This window comes from Cajanus cajan, chromosome 9 (assembly GCF_000230855.2).
Source record: "Cajanus cajan strain Asha chromosome 9, NIPB_CcT2T_4, whole genome shotgun sequence".
Lineage (NCBI taxonomy): Eukaryota > Viridiplantae > Streptophyta > Magnoliopsida > Fabales > Fabaceae > Cajanus > Cajanus cajan.
Window position 1 is genome coordinate 4,113,764 of NC_138525.1, and position 20,497 is coordinate 4,134,260.

Genomic DNA, 20,497 nt, shown 5'->3' on the forward strand with positions numbered 1-20,497 from the left:
CCTTTGCTAACGTCACCACTAACTTTTCCATCCATGATTCAAATCAAACTGATCAAAATAGTTATATATGCACAATTGAGCTTAAATTAAAGATTTTGAATTATTAGCTGGGATATGACTAAATCCTAGACCTGCCTGGCTATTTATACAGGAAAAACGGTGAAGTTCTCGTTCATGAATTGCATGGCGATAATAAATACCTTCATTCATTTCCAAGACATGCATCCATTCATGCATTCGACCAAGAAAATATTAAAGCATTCATTTCATTTGACTGATGCTTCAATTTTCAATAATCTCACGCCATTCATGCGCCCAATTGTTCACACAGAAATCTATTCAAGAATTAGTATTAACGAATTTGATTATTTGACCGCTTAAATTGTGTTGCTTGACCATATATGAGAGCGTTGGAGTGAAAGTACAAGAAAATCCATACAAAAACTCATCATGTTGCACGGAAACAATTTCTTTTGCAAGAAAAAATTATTAGATAGTGGAGGATAATCAAGTAATTTCCTTACAAGAATCACTATATGATATATATACGTATATTTTTTAATTCACAAGAAAAAAATAATATTTAATTACATATTATGTAAAGATTAGCTACCATTTATTTGATCTAATTAGACTATCTAATAATTTTCCATTTTAAGAATAGTGTAAAGATGATTGCACTCTTGACCAATTAAAAATGAGAAATTCTACTGTTCCTTATAAATTTAAAACGGTTTTGAAATTGTTGATTTAAGACGGTGTCTCATTTTTGTGATTAATTGTTCAGTTAGAAATGTGTTCATTGTATGAGTTTTGGTTGTATCAAAATTTTGAAGAAAGGTTTTCAAAGTAAGAGTACTAGTGAATAAAAGAATGAGGCCGGGTTGAGAAGGATTATATTGTAAAAGGTTTTATTATTTTAAATGGCGATCTTTTGATCTTTGTAATAAGGAAGAAGATTTATAATTATGGTTTTATTAGTTTGACTAATATGAGAATTCAGAAAATCTATGAACATGGATGTGATGAATCCAATGTTCACTTCATTTTTATTGGTCTAAAAAAATGGTTATGTTAAGTCACTTAGATGTATAAAAGTACCAAAATAACTCTCATTAAAAATCACTAGAATAGTACTTAACATTTTTATCATACATAAAATCATATACATATTGTATATGGTAAGTCAATTGCACTCAATTTCTAATATAACTAGTAAGATATTCATGCATTTGTCTGGATCACTTTTATTTCCACCCATGTAATTATCATTTATATACTTAAATTTAAATTTAAATATGTTTTAAATGCAACTTTCTAAATGTTGCATCAGTGATTCTTGTGGTGCATTATGTATTCCTAACAACATAATTGTAAGCTAATAATATACCATATAGTAATACATATTGTTTATACACTAATTAGAGGTTGTATTTTCCACAAATCATTAATTAATAAACGAGCATAGTCTTTTCAAAATATTGATATTGATATAATTCAACCACACGTTTAAATTTAGTAAATGAATAATTGACAAATTTTACAACAGCTAAAAGTTTTAAATAAACACATTTTAGCCTAAATTAAATAATCAAGACTAAATTAAATAAATTGAAGGATAAAAAGTAATTTAACTTAAAAAAATCATTCTTTAAGAAGCAAGTAAGATTTTCTTCTTTAAAAAAAAAGCAGAAAATTATAACTTTTTATTTAAAAAAAATAGTAAACAAACGAAACGTGTCCAAGGAATTTAAATGCTATTTATAAAAATAAAAATATCATAATATTATCCACACAAAAAATATTGCATTGGATAGGAATCAAATTAAAGAGGTGATATTTTAAAATTAAGAAATAAATTATTTAAGTCAAGATCCATAATATTTCTATGTTTATTAATTTAATATGATACGACGCGTTTAAATAAAATTGAAATTGGTATATTGACTAACATTCTAATATTCTTGAAATACTTTTTATCTAAAACTTACAAATACGACCTTGTAATGTATTAAGATTTAAAATTAAATGTTTTATTAAAAATTAATTGAGATTAAATAAGTTTAATGAATAGTATTTAAAAAAATAAAATACGATGCTAAATACACAAGAAGTCACACAACATAATGAGAAATAAAACATAACTCTAAAAGAACTCGTTTAAAGCTAAAGATTTACACATTTAGATAATTAATACACAATGCATAAACACTCCATTTTAATATATTTGGAATTTCTTTGGATAATACACGCAAAATAACCAACTTTCTTAATCCCATAGTTGTAAGATTTACTCTAAAAAATATGGGTCGACTTGGTATTTTTAAGTTTGATTTTTGTTCATGTGAAAATAATATTTAACTGACAAAAATCATATTCTACAAATACATACTTGAGTTTAAAATAATAATTTTTTATTATCAATTTTTGAACACTATTTAATCATGTCCATAAAAAGAAAAAATACACATAGTATATACACACATACAATCAAGGCCAGCCATACGACTTTTGGTGCCCATGCAAATCGAAAAAAATAGTGTTCTCATAATTATTTGAATATTGTCCTTCGTATATTTTTTGTTGCAAAATCATTAATATTCCATTCATAATCAAGATTCTTTACAAAAATATTTTCAATAAAAATTAAAGCAGAACTAAATTTATAATTTATGAATCAAATTAAAAACCTTTGATTATGACAATGAGATCAAACAATAGTACTTGATTGTTTATTTTTAAACTTTGAACTCTAAATTTATTGTAATGAAAAAAAGATCAATAATAGCAACACATCATAAAGAAGTTTGTAACGGCTAACAAATAGAGATTTGTAAATTGATTGAGATTCTAGTATAGATAAAAAAATGTTGCAATTAAGATAATAAAGAGAGAATCAAAGATATTAGAAATAAAGGAAAAAAGAGAAAAAAATTCAATGTAACCCTTATTTATTAATAATGAGATAGGTTCAGACTAAGAGAAATAAAAAGAAATAAATTAATAATATATTATATATTACTCTTTCTTTGATGTATTTAACATTACTTATTTATGTTACTAAAATTATGGATAAATATTTTCAAATTAAATTATATATAATTTTTTGTTGAGAAATATGAGTATCACCTATCAATCATTGATGATTAATTTATTTTTATATATAATTTTTTTTATATTTATATCAATTAAAATTAATTTGATACTCCTTTAAAAATGAGACCTTGAGCGATCACCCACTTTAACTGAAGTCAGGATCGCTTCCGTATACACTATAGAAAGACAACTAATGTTTTGCCCCTATATTTAGTGCCATGTTGCTGTTAATAGAAAATTGAAGTTGGAAAAGCCTGACAATATATATTTATGCAAATGATCAACAACAATATCTGTAATTAACGAGAACATGATTTGAATAAACGGTTTTCAGCTTCTGGTTTAGTTGTGACATGACAGTTACGTAACTTAAGATACGTAGTTGTATTTCTTGTTTCGGTACAGTTGAAACAAGTTATGAAAAATCTGTTATCCTAATATGTTCAAATGATAAGAAACTAGTCTGTTATATGCAACTTACACCCAAATGAAGTCACAATTAAACAATAAAAGGACTTGTGCCAATGAATAACTCATCTGTGTGATTCTGATCCGATCATAAAGATTATCATTCCATAATTCTACGTAGCTCTATTGTATTTTGAACAATTTCATTCTTTGAGTTTCTACCAGAAGACATCATGGGGATACATAAGGTCCTATCAAACACAAACGGAACACTTTTCTCTTCAATAGTGTTGGACGCGGTGAATTCAGACCCAGACAGAAGATATGTTAGCTATAATGTTACCATTCAAATGCCACCCAAGATAATATCTGATGGCATGTGGAGTAACTCAACCTCTGGCATATTACCTCACAGAGCCACAATGCCAATTTTGGAGCTCCAAATTATCACCATTTTCCTCATCACCCAATTCTTTCATACAATACTTAAACGTATGGGATTCCCTTATTTCGTTTCACAAATTATGGTACATGTTTTCTCCACTCTCCTCTCTTTGTTTCTATAGCCTTCTTCAAGAACATGTCACGTGACATTTATTGCACATCAGGTTATGTAGAAAAATAATTTTCTAATATTGTTATATAAGAAAAACCAGAAGATCAATATTCCATGCTAGATATATAGCCGGATAGGATTAAAATTTGGAATAAATACATTAGATTAAAGTTTATATATATGGGCATAGTTCTTTAAGTGATTTGGACATTAACCTATAAAAATTAAAGCTTTTATGAGTAGAGACTATTTTAAGGACAAAATTTAAATGAAGTTATATAAGTTTTTGCGAGTTTTATTTTAAAAACCTATGTAAATGTTTGTTACACAAATTATGAGATAAAATTCTAATAACAATCCAAAACACCATTAAAAACACAAATCCATCCTAGAAGCATTAATAATTTATAACCAAACATTGTGGTACATATAGTTGTTGTAGTTCTCTTTTATTTTAATTTTTTTTATAAATAAGAGATATAACTTCCTCTATTCGAGTTGATTCATTTAAGGGAAAAGTAATACTTTCAGTCATATATAAGTTGTAAATTAAACTTTAGTCCTTAATCAGTTAAGAAAAATGTACCAAATCACTTGGTCTTATTGTAGTTCCTTACATATGAGAAACATTGATACATATATACATGTCTCAATTGCAGGCTGGGTTTGTTCTTGGACCTTCTCTAAAGATAGCAGCATTGGCACCCGTAAAAGACCTATTGTTTCCTTACGGGAGTGAAGATGTGTTGAGCCTTATATCAGGAGTGGGATATGCAATGTTCCTGTTTCTAAATACAGTGCAAATGGACTTTAGCATGATAACTAGAACGGGCAGAAAAGCTTGGACAATCGCTCTTTCCTCCTTGTTGGTTCCGACATTAATTGGTGTCAGCCTATGCTATAAATTCATGGAGAGCTTGCAAAATGCCCTTGGAGAGTTCGATGGAGGAAAACTCCCTGTGATAGTAATATGCCATACTGGTTGTTCATTCCCTGTGATAGCTTTTCTTCTCTCTGATCTTGAGATTTTGAACTCAGAACTTGGACGCTTAGCACTCTCATCGGCCCTTGTTATGGATGTAACAAGCCAAGTTGTGACAGGTTTTGGCACTGCTATTATGAGCAGCCTTAAAACAGATTCTCATGATCATGAACTGGGCAAGGGACCTAAACTTGCCCTATACACTACCCTAAAATTCATTAGTTTTGTGTCTGTTGTGATTGTGGTTGCACGCCCCGCAATGAGGTGGATGGTGAGGATCACACCTGAAGGTAGGCCTGTGAAGAAATCATACACTTATGTGGTGATCCTTATGACCCTTGTTGCTAGCTTGTTAGGAGTATTTGCACGCCAAACTGTGTTAGCTGGTATATTGCTCATTGGTCTTCTTGTGCCAGAAGGTCCTCCCTTGGGATATGAATTAATTAAACAATTAGAGTTGTTCAACACATGGTTCCTTCTGCCTATCTTTGTCACTTGTTGTGCCATGAAGGTGGATATATCTGTGCACATTAATGGCACCTTGATCCTTATTGTGGGCACCATAATTGTGGTTGTGCATTTGCTTAAGATGCTCATAACCATTGGAATTTGTCGCCATTGTCAGATGCCTAAAACAGATGGTTTGTGTCTTGCACTCCTATTGAGTTGCAAAGGTGTCGTTGACTTTTGCAATGGAGTCTTTCTATTTGATTCGATGGTAACATTTCCATATATTCCTTCATTTTTTCTAAACAATCTCTTTTATTCTCTAACTCCATTTGCTAGCTCTTTTATTTTCTTTTCACATCACTTATTCTTAGAAAAATTGCATGAAAATTGTACATTGTCACAATTTCTTATACAAGAGATAAAGAAGAAAAGACAAGAAAGAGATTAAATATTTAATGGACAAAACGTAGATGATAATATTCTTCGATAAGAATTAAAATTTTACCTCTAAAAAACTGTTGATATTTAATGAAATCTTTATTACACATTATATATATTAAGGTATAAAACTTCAATCCTTCTTAAAAAATAATACTTATAGTACACATGTAAGTTTTATCTGTAGTTATTGTAATAAAAACAGGTTAAAAAAAATTATGTGATATGAATATTATAGCTTTCTTTTTTGGTTCTCATCAAGTAATGTGCAATTTATGCAGTTAATGAGCAAGGAAACCGTGTCCATGATGGCTATGTCAGTGTTGGTGTTGGGAAGCATTGCACGCATTGGGGTGAAAGCCTTATACGACCCATCAAGGAAATATGTGGGGTATCAAAAAAGGAACATACTCAACTTGAAACCCAACTCAGAGCTTCGGATGGTGGCATGCATCCACAAACCAAGCCACATATTGTCCATAAGAAATGCCCTTGACATATTTTGCCCCACAACAAGCAACCCTATGGTGGTTCACATCTTGCACCTCATGGAGCTAGTTGGCAGATCCTCACCCATCTTCATCTCACACCGTCTCCAAGAAAGTGTTGATTCAGATTACAACTACTCTCAAGATGTCATTGTCGCTTTCAACCTCTTTGAACATGATAAAGCTGGAACTACATCAGTTAGCACCTACACAGCCATATCTCCCTTACGCTTCATGCATGATGACATATGTTACCTTGCATTGGATAAGCTTGCCTGCATCATCCTTCTTCCGTTTCACGTGAGATGGAACGAGGGTGGTTCCATCGAATCAATGGATGACAACATTAGAACTTTGAACTCTAAAGTTTTGGAAAGAGCACCATGCTCTGTGGGGATTCTTGTGAATCGATCAAGTTCTTCCAACATTTGCATGAAGCAAATAGGCATGATTTTTTTGGGGGGTCCTGATGATAGAGAGGCATTATGCTTGGCTAAGAGGGCCATCAAAGATTGTGCGTATAACTTGTTTGTGTACCACTTAGCTTCAAGTCAGAGTGAGTCAAACTGGGACATGATGTTGGATGATGAGGTGCTGAAGAGTGTTAAGGGGTATTATGGGTATATTGAGAATGTGAATTATGAAAAGATCACTATTCATGACCCTTCTGAGACTACTACTTTTGTCTCTGAGATAGCGAATCAGCATGATTTTTTCATAGTTGGGAGACGAAATGGGATAAAATCATCTCAAACAGCAACACTTGAGAATTGGACTGAGTTTCCTGAGTTAGGTGTCATTGGAGATTTGCTTGCTTCCTCTGATACCAAAACTAATGCTTCCATTCTTGTTGTGCAACAACAACAAATGCGCAAGTTTTGATTGAGACAAATTAATATATACATTCTTTTATTTATTTGTTTTCAGTGTTGTAGCCTGAGCTTCTTATCAGCAAAATAAAATTTTTATGAAATGTTTTTGTTGATTCCTTCTGGTAGTGATCATTTGTTTTAATTGCTTAATATTAACTACATGTATATTTTACAACTAGGTCTTTATTTAAAAGAAATTATAATGAATTTAATTAAAAAAAACATTAAAAATATGAGAGATTTCATATTTATTTTAAAATAATAATAAAGTTGACATATGGCATGATACATATTAATTAATTAACTTGATGGAATGACATAATGGATGGACACCATGCGCTCATACGTTATGAAAACGATATATTTAGCCAAGGACGGAGCCAAGGGGGGACCTACGGGTGCCACGGCCCCCCCAACAATTTTAATTTTTTTTTATATACATATATATTACTATATGGCACCCCCTATTTTTAATATAAACTCATATGTATAATTAAATGAATAACCCAAATATATTTTTTTATTCAACTTTTGGACTTCTGGTACGGCCTGCTATGTGGTATCACTTTGGAATTTTTTTTTTTTAAAAAAAATGTAGCGCCTCATTTGATCATTCCAATTCTCGGCCCCCCAGTATTGAAATCCTGGCTCCGTCCCTGTATTTAGCGAAGAATCTTATGTTCAATTCTTAAAGTGTGAATACTTTTTAGACTAACGATAATCACAATATTACAAACGTGATTAGTCTATGACTTGGTGAGTTAATTGGGATATACCATAACAAAACAAAAAAAAAAAATTATTGAGTTGAGTTTAATGCATTGTCAATATAAAAAATAATCAATTAACACTATCAATAAATTAGTTCACACTATATATTGGTAGAATTTTTAAGAATATTATTATAAAAGTTTACAATTTTATCATAATTTATAATTAAATGATAATATAAAAATATTTTTACATTATTAGAGTATAGTATATATATTTAAATGATATATATATATATATATATATACATTTTCATAATTAAAAATGAGAAGGGACCAATTTATTTCAAGAATAATTTTCAATAACTCATGTTTTACATCAAATTTCAATCATCCAATCATTAAATTTAAAGTTCTTAATTATAGATCAAGTTTACAAATTTTTAAAAAAATAAAAATTATATAATACTTTTTTATATAAATTTAAATCAACATATAAAATATTTTTATAATTATCTGTTAATTTTAATTAATAAAATGAAATATGAAATGATTTTTAATTTTTTAAAAAATTTTACAAAATTGATCTATATATTAAGAATTTTTAATTTAATGATTAGATCGTTAAATTTTGATATAAATTTATTAGATAGAGCAAGTTTATTAAGACTTATTTTTAAATAAATAGATTCCTTATTAAAAATTTACAACATATAATCTATTTGAATATAAATTAAAAGTGTTTATGATAATTTCTCTGCATTAAAAAAAACAACTAAATTCATACTTAAAGATCCCATTATTTATCTACTTTTGTATGTTGATATGAATATCTATATGGACGGTTGCCATTGGCACCCCACCTCCACTCCTTAATTTCCCTTCACACCCTCATCCACGCCTTTTACTTGCTTTAAACATTAGTGACTATTTCTCACAAATTCACAATCATAGATAGACATTTCCTAATCCTTATATTCCATAAAGCAACATTCGTAACATATATAACCTAAATGAAGCTAGTTTGTTCGTCCAATAATGCAGCATCTAAAGCATAATCGTTATTAGAACTAGTAATTAAGCATGAAGCACCTAAATAGTTGTTTTTCTCTGCAATTTCAAATGGAAACGAGAGAGTATATAAGGTCATTTCTTGTAAGCGGAAACCATTACTTCAACAACAATACATTTGGGTTAGAGTGTTATAATTAACATAAGATGGAGAAAATAATAGCTGGGGAGGATCCGATCAATCCCAAATATTAATTCTAACTTAGACTACTCAGTATTCAACATTGGCATTTGGAAGTCCCATGCACATCTGTTAATTAGAACATTGGCTTTATTCCATGCTTAACTTTAATTAATTGTGTACTTCTCAATTTGGCTAAACATATTATAATTATTGAGGGTGTTCGCAGTATAGTGTGATTCAATTTTTGTCTTTAAAATATATCTAAATCAAACAAAAACAAAAACAAAAAGTTAAGTGTAATTCAATTTGAATAAATTATGGATTTAGTTTTTGCGGTTTCTTAAAAAAGATTTATTTAAAATCAACTAAAAATATATAATATTATCTGTTTATTTAAGATCATGTCACAAATAAAATTAAAAATATATAAATATTAAAATATTTTTATTATTTAATATATTTTATGCCAATTTTTTCTTATTATTTTAATAAAAATATTTTTTAAATTATTATATTAAATATTTTTATCATATATATACTTTGTCACTTACAAAAAATATTTTGAATGTTATAAATAATTTATAATTTTTTATTTTAAAATTCAGCTAAATAACTTATAATTTTATAAAATACATTTTAAGTATTGTAACATACATTTTGATTTAAAAAAACACATTTTTATAGTTTACAATTTTATAAAAACATCTTTTGTATTATGTGTCAATTTTTATATATTTGTGCTATGTATTTAAAAAAATTATTTATAAATAAATACAATTTGATTGAATTTTGGACAATTTTACATTTTAATCTAAAAATTAGATCAAACCGTGTAATTTTGAGAATTGAAAAAATGAATCAAATTGCTAATTTATAAAAAAATTTATTATTTTTTAATTATTTTTTTTTTTGGGATCATTTCACAGGTTTTTTATTTGAGTTGTTTCAAATTTTAAACACTCAACAATCATCTTCTTAAAGGAGTTTGTTGTCAGCTAGAAATTCCACATTAGGTGCTATTGCTTATGATGTAATGTTGTTTAACATCTTTTTTACATTATACATTTATACATTAGGAGTTTGTTTCTGATTGAACCTGTCTGTCGGTGCTTTCACATCTTTTTTACTCAATAATTGTACCATAACACCATATTTCCGACCTCAACACGTGCTACATCATTGTGTCCACAAATGTACAAAAAACATTATTATTATCATCTGAGTTATTCTTTTACTACAAAATAAAGAAAGTAATTAATAAATATAAAAACCTATTTAATATCGATCTTAAATTCAATACTTAGCGTAAGAAAATTGATATAGAAATATTCAAGAACAATATGAAGATTGTAATTATCTCCTACTTATTCTCTCGTACAATAATTGAATCTTTGATGGTAGACGAAAAATGGGACGGAACCCTTGTTTATTTATTTTTCACAATTAACTGTTTTAAATATAAGATTCATTATAAATATAGTTTCATGTGATTTTTATATTTTATTATTAAAAACTATTTTAAACAATTCAAATAAAACGAGTTATTCTAAAAAAAATAATTTATTTTTATATACACGTATCACAAAACTAATTTCATATAATCAATTATATCTATAATCAAATGTCAAAATAATATATTTTCCACAACTATATACTATAATCAATTATATCTGTAAGCCTTAATTGTTTCCGAATCTAGTGGTTAGTATATACTAAATATGTAACATTGATGATTGTTTTGAAGCATTCTTATTTTTTCTGGTGATATTTGTAAAGAACATTTATTTGTTATATCTCTTGTTAACATTCATAATAGTAGTAACGTGTATGGTCACGAATCAGCAACGTGATTTTTTTGCTTTCGAAATAAATCTGACTGTTGTAGCTTTCACCTTTAATTCAATAATGGTGACATATAACATCATATTTCACATCCAAACACGTGCTAAATCGTGGGTGCCTTGTGTCCACAAATTGTCAGAAACAAAAAAAATCAAAACTATTTCTTTTATCCACATATCATACATATTTCATGTTTCTATATTTATTTAAAAAAAATTAAAAATTATTTTTAATTATTTAAAATTTTAAAAATAAAATAATTTAAAATTATGTACACAAAAATAAAAAATTATTTTTATATATAGATAGAGATAATTATAAATACAAATGCGAAATATTTACTCAATATTATTCATCAAGAAATATTTTTAATGGAATATTTTAATAATTATATTTATTCATTCGTAAAACTAAATCATTATTTTTAGTTTTAAGTTTCAAAATAAAAATTTAAAATTATAATATATTTTAGTCTTTAGTTTTAAAATAAAATTACTTTAAAAAATACTTTATTAAAATTAACTTAAAAGTGTAATTGTGTAGTGACCATAATATAAACAATATCATTATCAGTATTACACTATTAGTATTTCTCTTATTACATACGATTTTTCTTCTAAATTTTTCATAAAAATTCGCAGGAAGCGTTATTCTTACAAATTTTCCTGCGAAATTTTATCTGTAAATAATATTTTTGTGGATAATATTTTTTTGCGAATTTTAAAATTCGCAGGAAATTTTCCTGCGAAATTTCTTGTGAAAAAAATTCGCAGGAAAGTTTCCTGCAAAAAAAATAAAGAAATTACTATAAATTCTATCAATAAGTTGAATTCATCCAAAGCATTTGTTTCCATGCCTCCAACATGTGATACATAATCTTTTAAATTCTAAGATGGTAGATTATAAGCCTAACACTCAACTATATAAATCAACTTGTAAGGTAAGTGTTGCCCCCCAACTTATATACTCTTTAATTGCTTTATTTTCAATCGATGTGGGACTTGAAGTTTTTTTAAAATATTAAACTTATAAATTTAAATATTTTTTTTATTTTTCCTGCAGATTAAAATTTGCAGGAAAATCCGTAGGAAAAGTTACCTGCAAAATTTTTCTACCATTTAATAAACATTACTTGCAAATTTATTTTTGCAAGAAAATCTGTAAGAAACAAAATAAAATTCTTACAATATTTTTTGCAAATTTTTACCATGAAAAAAAATTTATATGATTATTAAAATTATAGCAAAATTTGTAAGAAATATGTGTAAATTATTTTTCGCAAATAAATTCGTAAAAAATTTCTGTGAATATTTTTTTGCAGGAAAATTCGCAAAAAATTTCTGCGAATATTTTTTTGCAAGAAAATTCGCAAAAAATTTCTACGAATATATTTTTGCAGAAAAATTTACATAAAAATGACACTTTTCTAGTAGTGGTAATAACAATAATGATACTATTAAGATGTAAATAATGATACTAATGAGAATAATAACGATGACTTTATCAATAATAATATGAAAATCTTTCAAAAATTTTACCCAAATAAACCAGTTGAATGACACACACATCTACACTTGACTTTACATGAATGTTATATATGATTGTGTTGATTTGTTAATATATCCAAAGATGATTCAGTGTTTTTAAATAAAAATTTTACCCAAAAAACCAGTTGAATGACACACACATCTACACTTGACTTTACATGAATGTTATATATGATTGTGTTAATTTGCTAATATATATATCCAAAGATGATTCAGTGTTTTTAAATGAAATAATATATTACTTTAATAATGTTAACGGTGATAATATTATTAGTGATGATGAGAAATTTTTTTTATGATAATATATAAAGAGAATTTATCATTTTCGTATTCATAATTTAAAAAAAAAAACTTTGTCCTTTATTTATTACGTTAATTGTTCAATTCTTTTTTTTTTTTTAAAGTAGATGATAGTTTAGTAATTTGATTTTTTTAATTTAAATAAAATTATTATTTTTCATCATAATAGCTTTATGATTTTCTCATCTCAAACATTAATATAATTACTTTGAACTTCTTCATCCCAAAACATTAATAAAACATGAAATATTTTTTTTCATTAATTTATGACATATAATAAAAGGGATTATTTTATTTAATGTACATAATTTTTTACATAATTTTATCCTTAAATTTTTAAATATTTAAAATTAATCATTCTTACATAAATAAAAATTGAACTCAAGATATTTAAATTTGAAAATTAAATATAACACCAATTAATTTATCAAACATTAATAATTTATAAATATTTTTATTAAATAAAATATAGAAACACGAAATATCTTAATTCTACTAGTAATAATAATGACAATGATGATGAGTCTCGCTATTAAGTTAATTATCTGTTCTTGATAAGAAAAAAAAATGGTTAATTATCTCATTCTTATCGGCGTAGAACAATTGTAGTCCATAAGTTGAAGTTAATTATCTCCAACTTCTCAAATCACTAGTGGTTGGGTGGGGAGGGATTAGCGTAGTTAGAAGCATGCGGACCTAGGTTTAATCCTCGTTACGACCATCTTTATAATCTTTCCTATCATTACAAAAAAAAAAAAAACAATTATCTCCTACTTCTCATTTCTGATGGTACAATAATTGCCGTTGATCATGAGAGAGAGACATGCAATATTAAAAAAAAAAATGAGAAAGCAGGTACATGATGCGTTTCCACATGCAACAATATAAAAAGGCATTGTAGGGAAGCATAATGCAGAGAAAAAATTCAGAAGAGAAATGGCAACAATAGAGACCAAAGAGGGTGGCTTTACCGATATTCCTGGAGCTGCCAACAGCGTCGAGATCCAGAATCTCGCTCTCTTTGCTGTTGACCAATACAACCAAAACCAGGTTTTCTTTTCTTCTTTTCATTACCCTACTCAACTTGTCATATATATACCAAAGTTTTAATTGCACATGCATATATATGTGCAGAATGCATCTCTTGAGTTTGTGAAGGTGATTAGTGCAAAGAAGCAAGATGTTGCAGGTGTCATATACGACATTACTTTGGAGGCAAAAGATGGTAACACCATTAAGGTGTATGAAACCAAGGTGTGGGTCACCCTCTCCAACTCCAAACAAGTTCAAGAATTCAAGGAAGTCACCACCACATCTACTACTACATCTACTCCTACTCTCTTTTCTGTCTCCGTCTAGCCCTTATCCATGTATATATATATTTTACTCCACTCTTCTCTTTTCTTACCTTCTTATATTTCACTATTTATTTCTCACATTATTTTTAATCACTTCTCTGTTGTTATTATTAATTAAATGTCTCTTTCATGTTTTTTTTTTAGGTTACGGAAGATTATGTATGGCTACTCAACTTTACTTTATATATATGTGTGTTTGGAATAATTGTAGCCATACAAACGTGGTGTAAGGGTGTGCACATTTGGCATCCTATTTCAGTATCAACTATTACAAATAAATACTATTGTCTCAGAATTATTAATTGCAATTTGCAAATATGGATTAATTATATATGCTGTCATTTGATGCTCTATGAGATGATCCACAAGATGCATATTTATTAAATACCAAGAGAAATTAAGCACTTGTACGATAAAATACCGAAGGAATTGAATCCATAAAAAAATTTATGTTTTTCTATCAAAATTAAACATCAATTGAGACTCCTACTACAGGAACATTTTTGTAGTTTTCAAGTAATTGATCAACAACTATAAAGCTTCTTTGTGAGGACTTGCCCAAGCAGACAACAGGACCTACCTTTCCATTAATATTGAATATTCTTTCTGTGTGAATAAAAGTGGGTAGATATATTAAAAATAATTATACTTCAAAAAGTGGATATTTGGAGTGTAATTTAATTTTATAAAATTAATTTTTAAAGTAAAAGTTATTTACCACTTATATATACTATTATGATTTTATTTATAATCGATGTATAATCTTTAATATATACTTATCATGTCAAAAATTAAACATCTTAAATATAAAATTTTTAAAATTAAACATTTATTGATAATTCGATAATTGTTAATAAAAGATGATGTGACAAAATTAACAATAATAACAGTTAAAATCATATAGATCCTCATACCTTAAAAAATATATATTTAAAACTTAATTCATCCTTACAAAAATTAGTTTATAAAATATTACCGTCATATTTATACTCTTTACGTGGATCTAATCCAAATCTAAATTTCAAACAATTTTTTTACCTATATCTATATTGGATAATGTTGTACGTGTTTTGCGAGGATATTTTCCATGAGTTCGCACTACTGGTCTCATCTTTATTCGTGTGTATACTCTATATGACAATTTTTAATTATTCTAGTTACGAAAGTAATGATAAACATACTACATATCTTATTTTTTGTTGTATAATGACACTTTTGAAATAAAAAGATTTATATGTTAACTGTTGCAGAAAAACTTTTAGATCGAGTAAAATCAAAATCAATTTAGAAAGTATTTTTGTGCGTCGATCAATCTAGAAAGTTTGTTTAAAAAGCCATACATATTAGAGGTGTTCAAAATCAAAAAGAAATTACAAACTAATCTAAAAAATCTTAAACGAGTGGAAAATTGTAAATTATTAGTGGTTTAGTTTGATTTTTAAATTTTTAAAACTGCACAGCTTGATTGGGTTTTTAGATTGGAATATGAAATCTATAATAACCCGGCAAATCACTACATGTACTACAACTTAATCATTATGCAATGAAAAGAATAAATAAAAATAACTAACCTAGGATTATTAAACAACATGCATATGATCTCATGCACATAAATATATGTATAGGATAGGAAAAACTCAACAATTCCTCAACATATATACAATTTACATAAAATACCATTGTCTACAAAATAAACTCTTTATCGATCGAAGCATTTACACACAACCTAAACTGCATATGAGTAGTGCCACCTCAAAACCAATTATCTCTAGCATGCACCCTCCACTCTCTAACAAGTCAATCATGCTAATCCTACTCTACTATCGTACCAAGTATTATTGTAGTTCCAACTACAAGAAAAAGAATGATAAATTTGTGAAAAGAATCAACATATATAAGTAAAGTAAAAGTAGTAACTTAATAACAACTTAAGTAACACAATTCATCAACCATGTTACTTCACTTATCATCAATCACTACATAAATATCTTACAACTTATCAACTTTAACTCAATAACATGTTCAACATAAGCAACAATAAACAACGTCGTCACACATATATATCAATTATGAAAATCTCCTACAACAGATGAATAGTTTAAGTAATTAGTTAAATCCTATCATATCACAATGTTTGACCTATTACAACCAGGTCAAGTATAAACATCTGCAAACTTCTAAAAAAACACATTTAATAACTTAATTTGATTTCTCAGGTATTTTTACTTAAATTAGGAAGTCTAGTACTATTATTAGAGTAAAATAATTTGGGTATTGTCGAAGTAGAACAGTTTGGATATTAAATATAGTGTTTCTGAATAAAAATTGAGTTTAATTTAATTAACTTTAACTTTAAAATATAAAATAATAACTTCGTTACTTTTAGATTTTATAAATTAAAAAGTAAAAATATACATTTTAATTCTTAAAAACGGATAATGAAACATACGACAGTGGTTAGTTTGTATCGTTTTTTTCAAAAAGGAAGTTTGGTATGTAACGTTCACGATTTTTTTCAGACGTTTTTTTTTTTTTCCATGCTGGTGCTATTTTGTAAAGATCATTTAATATATTTATTTTTGACATCCACAATAACGTTTTTTTTAATCGGACAGAACCTGTCTTGTCGTAGCATTCAGATCTTTTATTCTATAATCGTGACACATAACAACAAATTTCATATCCAAACACGTGTTAAATCTTGGGTGAATTGTGTCCACACAAAGAATAATTCATTTAAATTTTCCATCTCATTTTTATTTTATTTTTATACTATCAATTTTATTCTTTAGAAAAAGAATAATATCTAAAGAATAAAATTGATAATTTATTTTTTTTCATCTCATTTTTTTTTTTGACCGAAATTCGCCCAAATGGTGTGTGATATTTTCTCTATAAAAAGTGACAGAAGAGAGAGTGATGCAGAAAGAAACAAAGAAAAAGAAAAATGACAACAGTGGAGCCAATAAGTGGTGGCATTAGCGATGTGCCCGGAGCTGCCAACAGCGTGGAGATAGAGGATCTAGCTCGTTTTGCTGTTGACGAACACAACAAGAAAGAGGTTTATACTTTTATATTCTTTTAAGTCAACCTTACAATTTCAGATCTATATATTATGCTTTATGTTAACTTGGTACCCGATAAAAAGCTATGAACTGTTATGGTGATATAAGATAAGTTTGTTGAGTGGGATAATAATCAATTTATAGTAGCCACGTAAAAATTAATATTTAATTTGTTGTTTATAATGATATATGGTACGCATGCAGAATGCAGCGGTGGAGTTTGTGAAGGTGATTAGTGCAAAGCAGCAAGTGGTTTCAGGTACCTTGTACTACATAACTTTTGAAGCAAAAGATGGTGAGACCAAAAAAGTGTATGAAACAACGGTGTGGGTGAAAGAATGGTTGAACTTCAGGGAGGTGCAGGAATTCAAGGAAGTGACTACTGTTGCCACTGGTGCTACTTCTGCTACTCTCTTTTCGGTCACTGTGTAACCCTACCTTAATATATGTATATGTATCCCTACCTTGCCTCCAAGGTGAAACTTCAAAGATTATCTATGTTTGTGGAATAAATAAATGTAGCTATACACAATTTGATTCTTATGTATGTTGTCTATGTTGATGCTATGCAGATCTTGAGCTATAGCACCTCGTTTTGCAATTATGCATATTCATATATAATTTAATTTCCCTTTTTTATGGGCTAAATTGTTAAAGCCTGACTTTGGTGAATGAATTTGGTGGTTCACTCATTTGTTGAATCAATTTTTATCCTAACAAGGAACAACTGGTCAACATTAAAAAAATTTGTCCTAGTTGTGACCTTCTGGATAATAACGTATGTTTCAATTCTATATATATTTTGAGTGGTGGTTGGATCGGGTTTAAATAAAATTCATTCTGGTGTGAATTAGTAGTTGGCATGCAGCTTGTTAATTGTCCAAAAGATGGACATGCAACTAAAAAAAGACCAGATTAGTGAAAAATTGATAAAATATACAACCACTTGAGAGAAAAAAAATTTGGTCAACAAGTATATAGATCTAGAAATTTTAGATAGTGGGGACAATATTTATTCGTATATTTGTAGTCAGTGATGGATCCAGAAATTTTAGATAGTTGAGACAATATTTATTCGTATATTTGTAGTATTAAACATTTTACATATAATTTTTAAAAATATAAATATATCATAATTATTTTTTACAAGGTTTTATATCTACAATTATAATTAAAAATAAAAATAATTAAGTCCGACTAGATTATATTATAATATAATTTTTATTTTTTAAATATATATGTTTATTTTATTAAAATATAATTTTTATTTTTTAAAATATATTATTTTTTAAATAAAAATATGTGTGTATTAAATAGTAGTCGGGACAAGTGACCGCACTGTACATAACCTAAATCCGTCGGTGAGTATATATAAGAGTTTGAGATGCATGTCTCTATACTTCATTTCCAATACTCGCAACTTCGTATCAAATCTTAATTAGAGCATCTTGCTACAAGAATATCTACCATATATTCGCCACTTAAACATTACCAGGTATATTTTAAATCCTTAGTTTGTGATTAGTTTTCAGTAAATATTACAATTAATTCTTTTAATTTCTATATTTCTTTTCTTTTTTATTCAACTTTTTTCTCATTTTGAATCCAAATGATTTTTTTACAGTAGAATTTTTTAAATAACTAATTATTTTTAATTATTTAAAATATTGATAAGTAGAAATCAGTAAAATTATTTCAATTTCTTAAATTTTAATTGAAAAACATAGAATAAATATATAAATATATATTAACAACCATAGTTGGTATATTTAAATGTGGAAGTAAAAACTTATTTTTATTTTTATTATCTTTTTTATAATAATTATTTATAAAAATAGTTAGTCGTGAAAAAATGATTTAATGAGTTTTATCTTAATATCATGGTGTGTTTTTCAAATCAGATGATCCGTTCAACTAAAAAAGTTTTTGAGAAGTAGAAAGTGTTAGGGTAGGTGTTGAATTGAACACCATAATAAATTGATGACAGTATCACAGCACCAGAAAATGCGGTGGAATCTTCGGCGGCGAAGAAAGAGAAAATCAGAAGCGAGGGGATTTCAAAGGTCAAATTGGGTAGAAGATGATCCCGAAGATGAGCTTGAGATTATAATAGCATCAAATCGAAGCCAGGAACTAACTCCAATTTCTACTTCCGCTGCTTCCTCACCGCGAAATGGAAGTAGTACTAGTAGATCAGGGTTCAATGCTATGACTCCAGAAGCTCTAGGTAGGTGTAAAATATTTGTGGATAGTTTATAAACATTATAATTTTGTTATTTAAATATTGTTGGTTTTAATTTTAACCACGACAGAATGTTTGAAAAAAGAGCTATACCTATATGCATCGAAGGATATGTGGGCTGAAGCAGAACCTACATTCAATCATTATCCTGATATGGTCTGCACTCCATTAACGGCTAGTGGAGACACAACTCTTCATGTGGCGGTGAGTGCGAAAAGCAATTCTTTTGTGGAGGGTTTGATGAAACATATGACTCGAGAAAAGCTGCGAATACCAGACTCAGAAGGGAACACAGTTTTCTGCACAGCTGCAATATCAGGAAATGCTGATCTTTTTACAATTATGAAGCAAAACCAAGATCTTTTCGTCATCCCAAGACTTGATGGGATGCTTCCGGTTCATTTGGCTGCTTTAACTGGCAACCACCAAATCGTTCAAGATCTGTCTTCTCAGGATCTGCTTTCCAAAATGACACCCCACGATATTCAACAACTCTTCTTTATCACCATTAGAAGTCGTATGTTTGGTAAGAGTAACTAAACCATTTTTTTAATTTATAATTCTCATTTACATATGACTCTTGCTATTTTAGTTGGGACCAAATAAGATATCTAACAAGTCTATCTACCATCTTATTCTAAGATCAAAACAAACTATAAGGTAACACTTCACAACATAACTTGAACAACTTCACAAATAATAATAAGATCACTATAGTGTTCCTGGTATCATTAAAAATATAAAGTTTTGATAAGTCATTATACTTAATATAATACAATTAATATATAATAGAAAACATAAAGAATTTACTAACCTAAAGTCATCATGCAATGGTACCTCGACATCTATGCAATAAATATATAAGAAGCAAAAAACATAAAACAAATCCTGTTAATTTTGACTTGTAAACATAAATCTCTTTATAGGGGTTACAAAAAACCTTATTCA

General features: G+C 27.8%; 3 protein-coding genes across 7 annotated transcripts in view; all 3 read left to right on the forward strand.

Annotated features, from left to right (window-relative positions):
- Positions 1 to 3,731: 3,731 nt before the first annotated feature.
- LOC109791285 (cation/H(+) antiporter 4) lies at positions 3,732 to 7,348 on the forward strand. Its single transcript, XM_083063738.1, has 3 exons — positions 3,732 to 4,031; positions 4,720 to 5,760; positions 6,212 to 7,348. The coding sequence occupies exons 1-3, from the start codon at positions 3,738 to 3,740 to the stop codon at positions 7,298 to 7,300; spliced, it is 2,424 nt and encodes an 807-aa protein (XP_082919864.1). The 5' UTR covers positions 3,732 to 3,737; the 3' UTR covers positions 7,301 to 7,348.
- Positions 7,349 to 13,774: 6,426 nt separating this feature from the next.
- LOC109791289 (multicystatin) lies at positions 13,775 to 17,955 on the forward strand. The gene is made up of 4 exons (XM_083063599.1): positions 13,775 to 13,934; positions 14,019 to 14,242; positions 17,165 to 17,303; positions 17,512 to 17,955. The coding sequence occupies exons 1-4, from the start codon at positions 13,821 to 13,823 to the stop codon at positions 17,737 to 17,739; spliced, it is 705 nt and encodes a 234-aa protein (XP_082919725.1). The 5' UTR covers positions 13,775 to 13,820; the 3' UTR covers positions 17,740 to 17,955.
- Positions 17,956 to 18,655: 700 nt separating this feature from the next.
- Positions 18,656 to 20,497, forward strand: part of LOC109791286 (uncharacterized) — a 9,030-nt gene continuing 7,188 nt past the window's right edge. Inside the window, exons 1-3 of one of the 5 annotated variants that reach the window (XM_029269833.2) lie at positions 18,656 to 18,802; positions 19,295 to 19,534; positions 19,620 to 20,075. In XM_029269833.2, coding sequence (XP_029125666.1) covers positions 19,312 to 19,534; positions 19,620 to 20,075 — 679 coding nt within the window. In that variant the 5' untranslated portion in view covers positions 18,656 to 18,802; positions 19,295 to 19,311. Of the gene's footprint in view, positions 18,803 to 19,208; positions 19,535 to 19,619; positions 20,076 to 20,497 lie in introns of all 5 variants that reach the window. The other 4 variants (XM_020350558.3, XM_020350561.3, XM_020350560.3 and 1 more) reach the window with 4 other exon arrangements.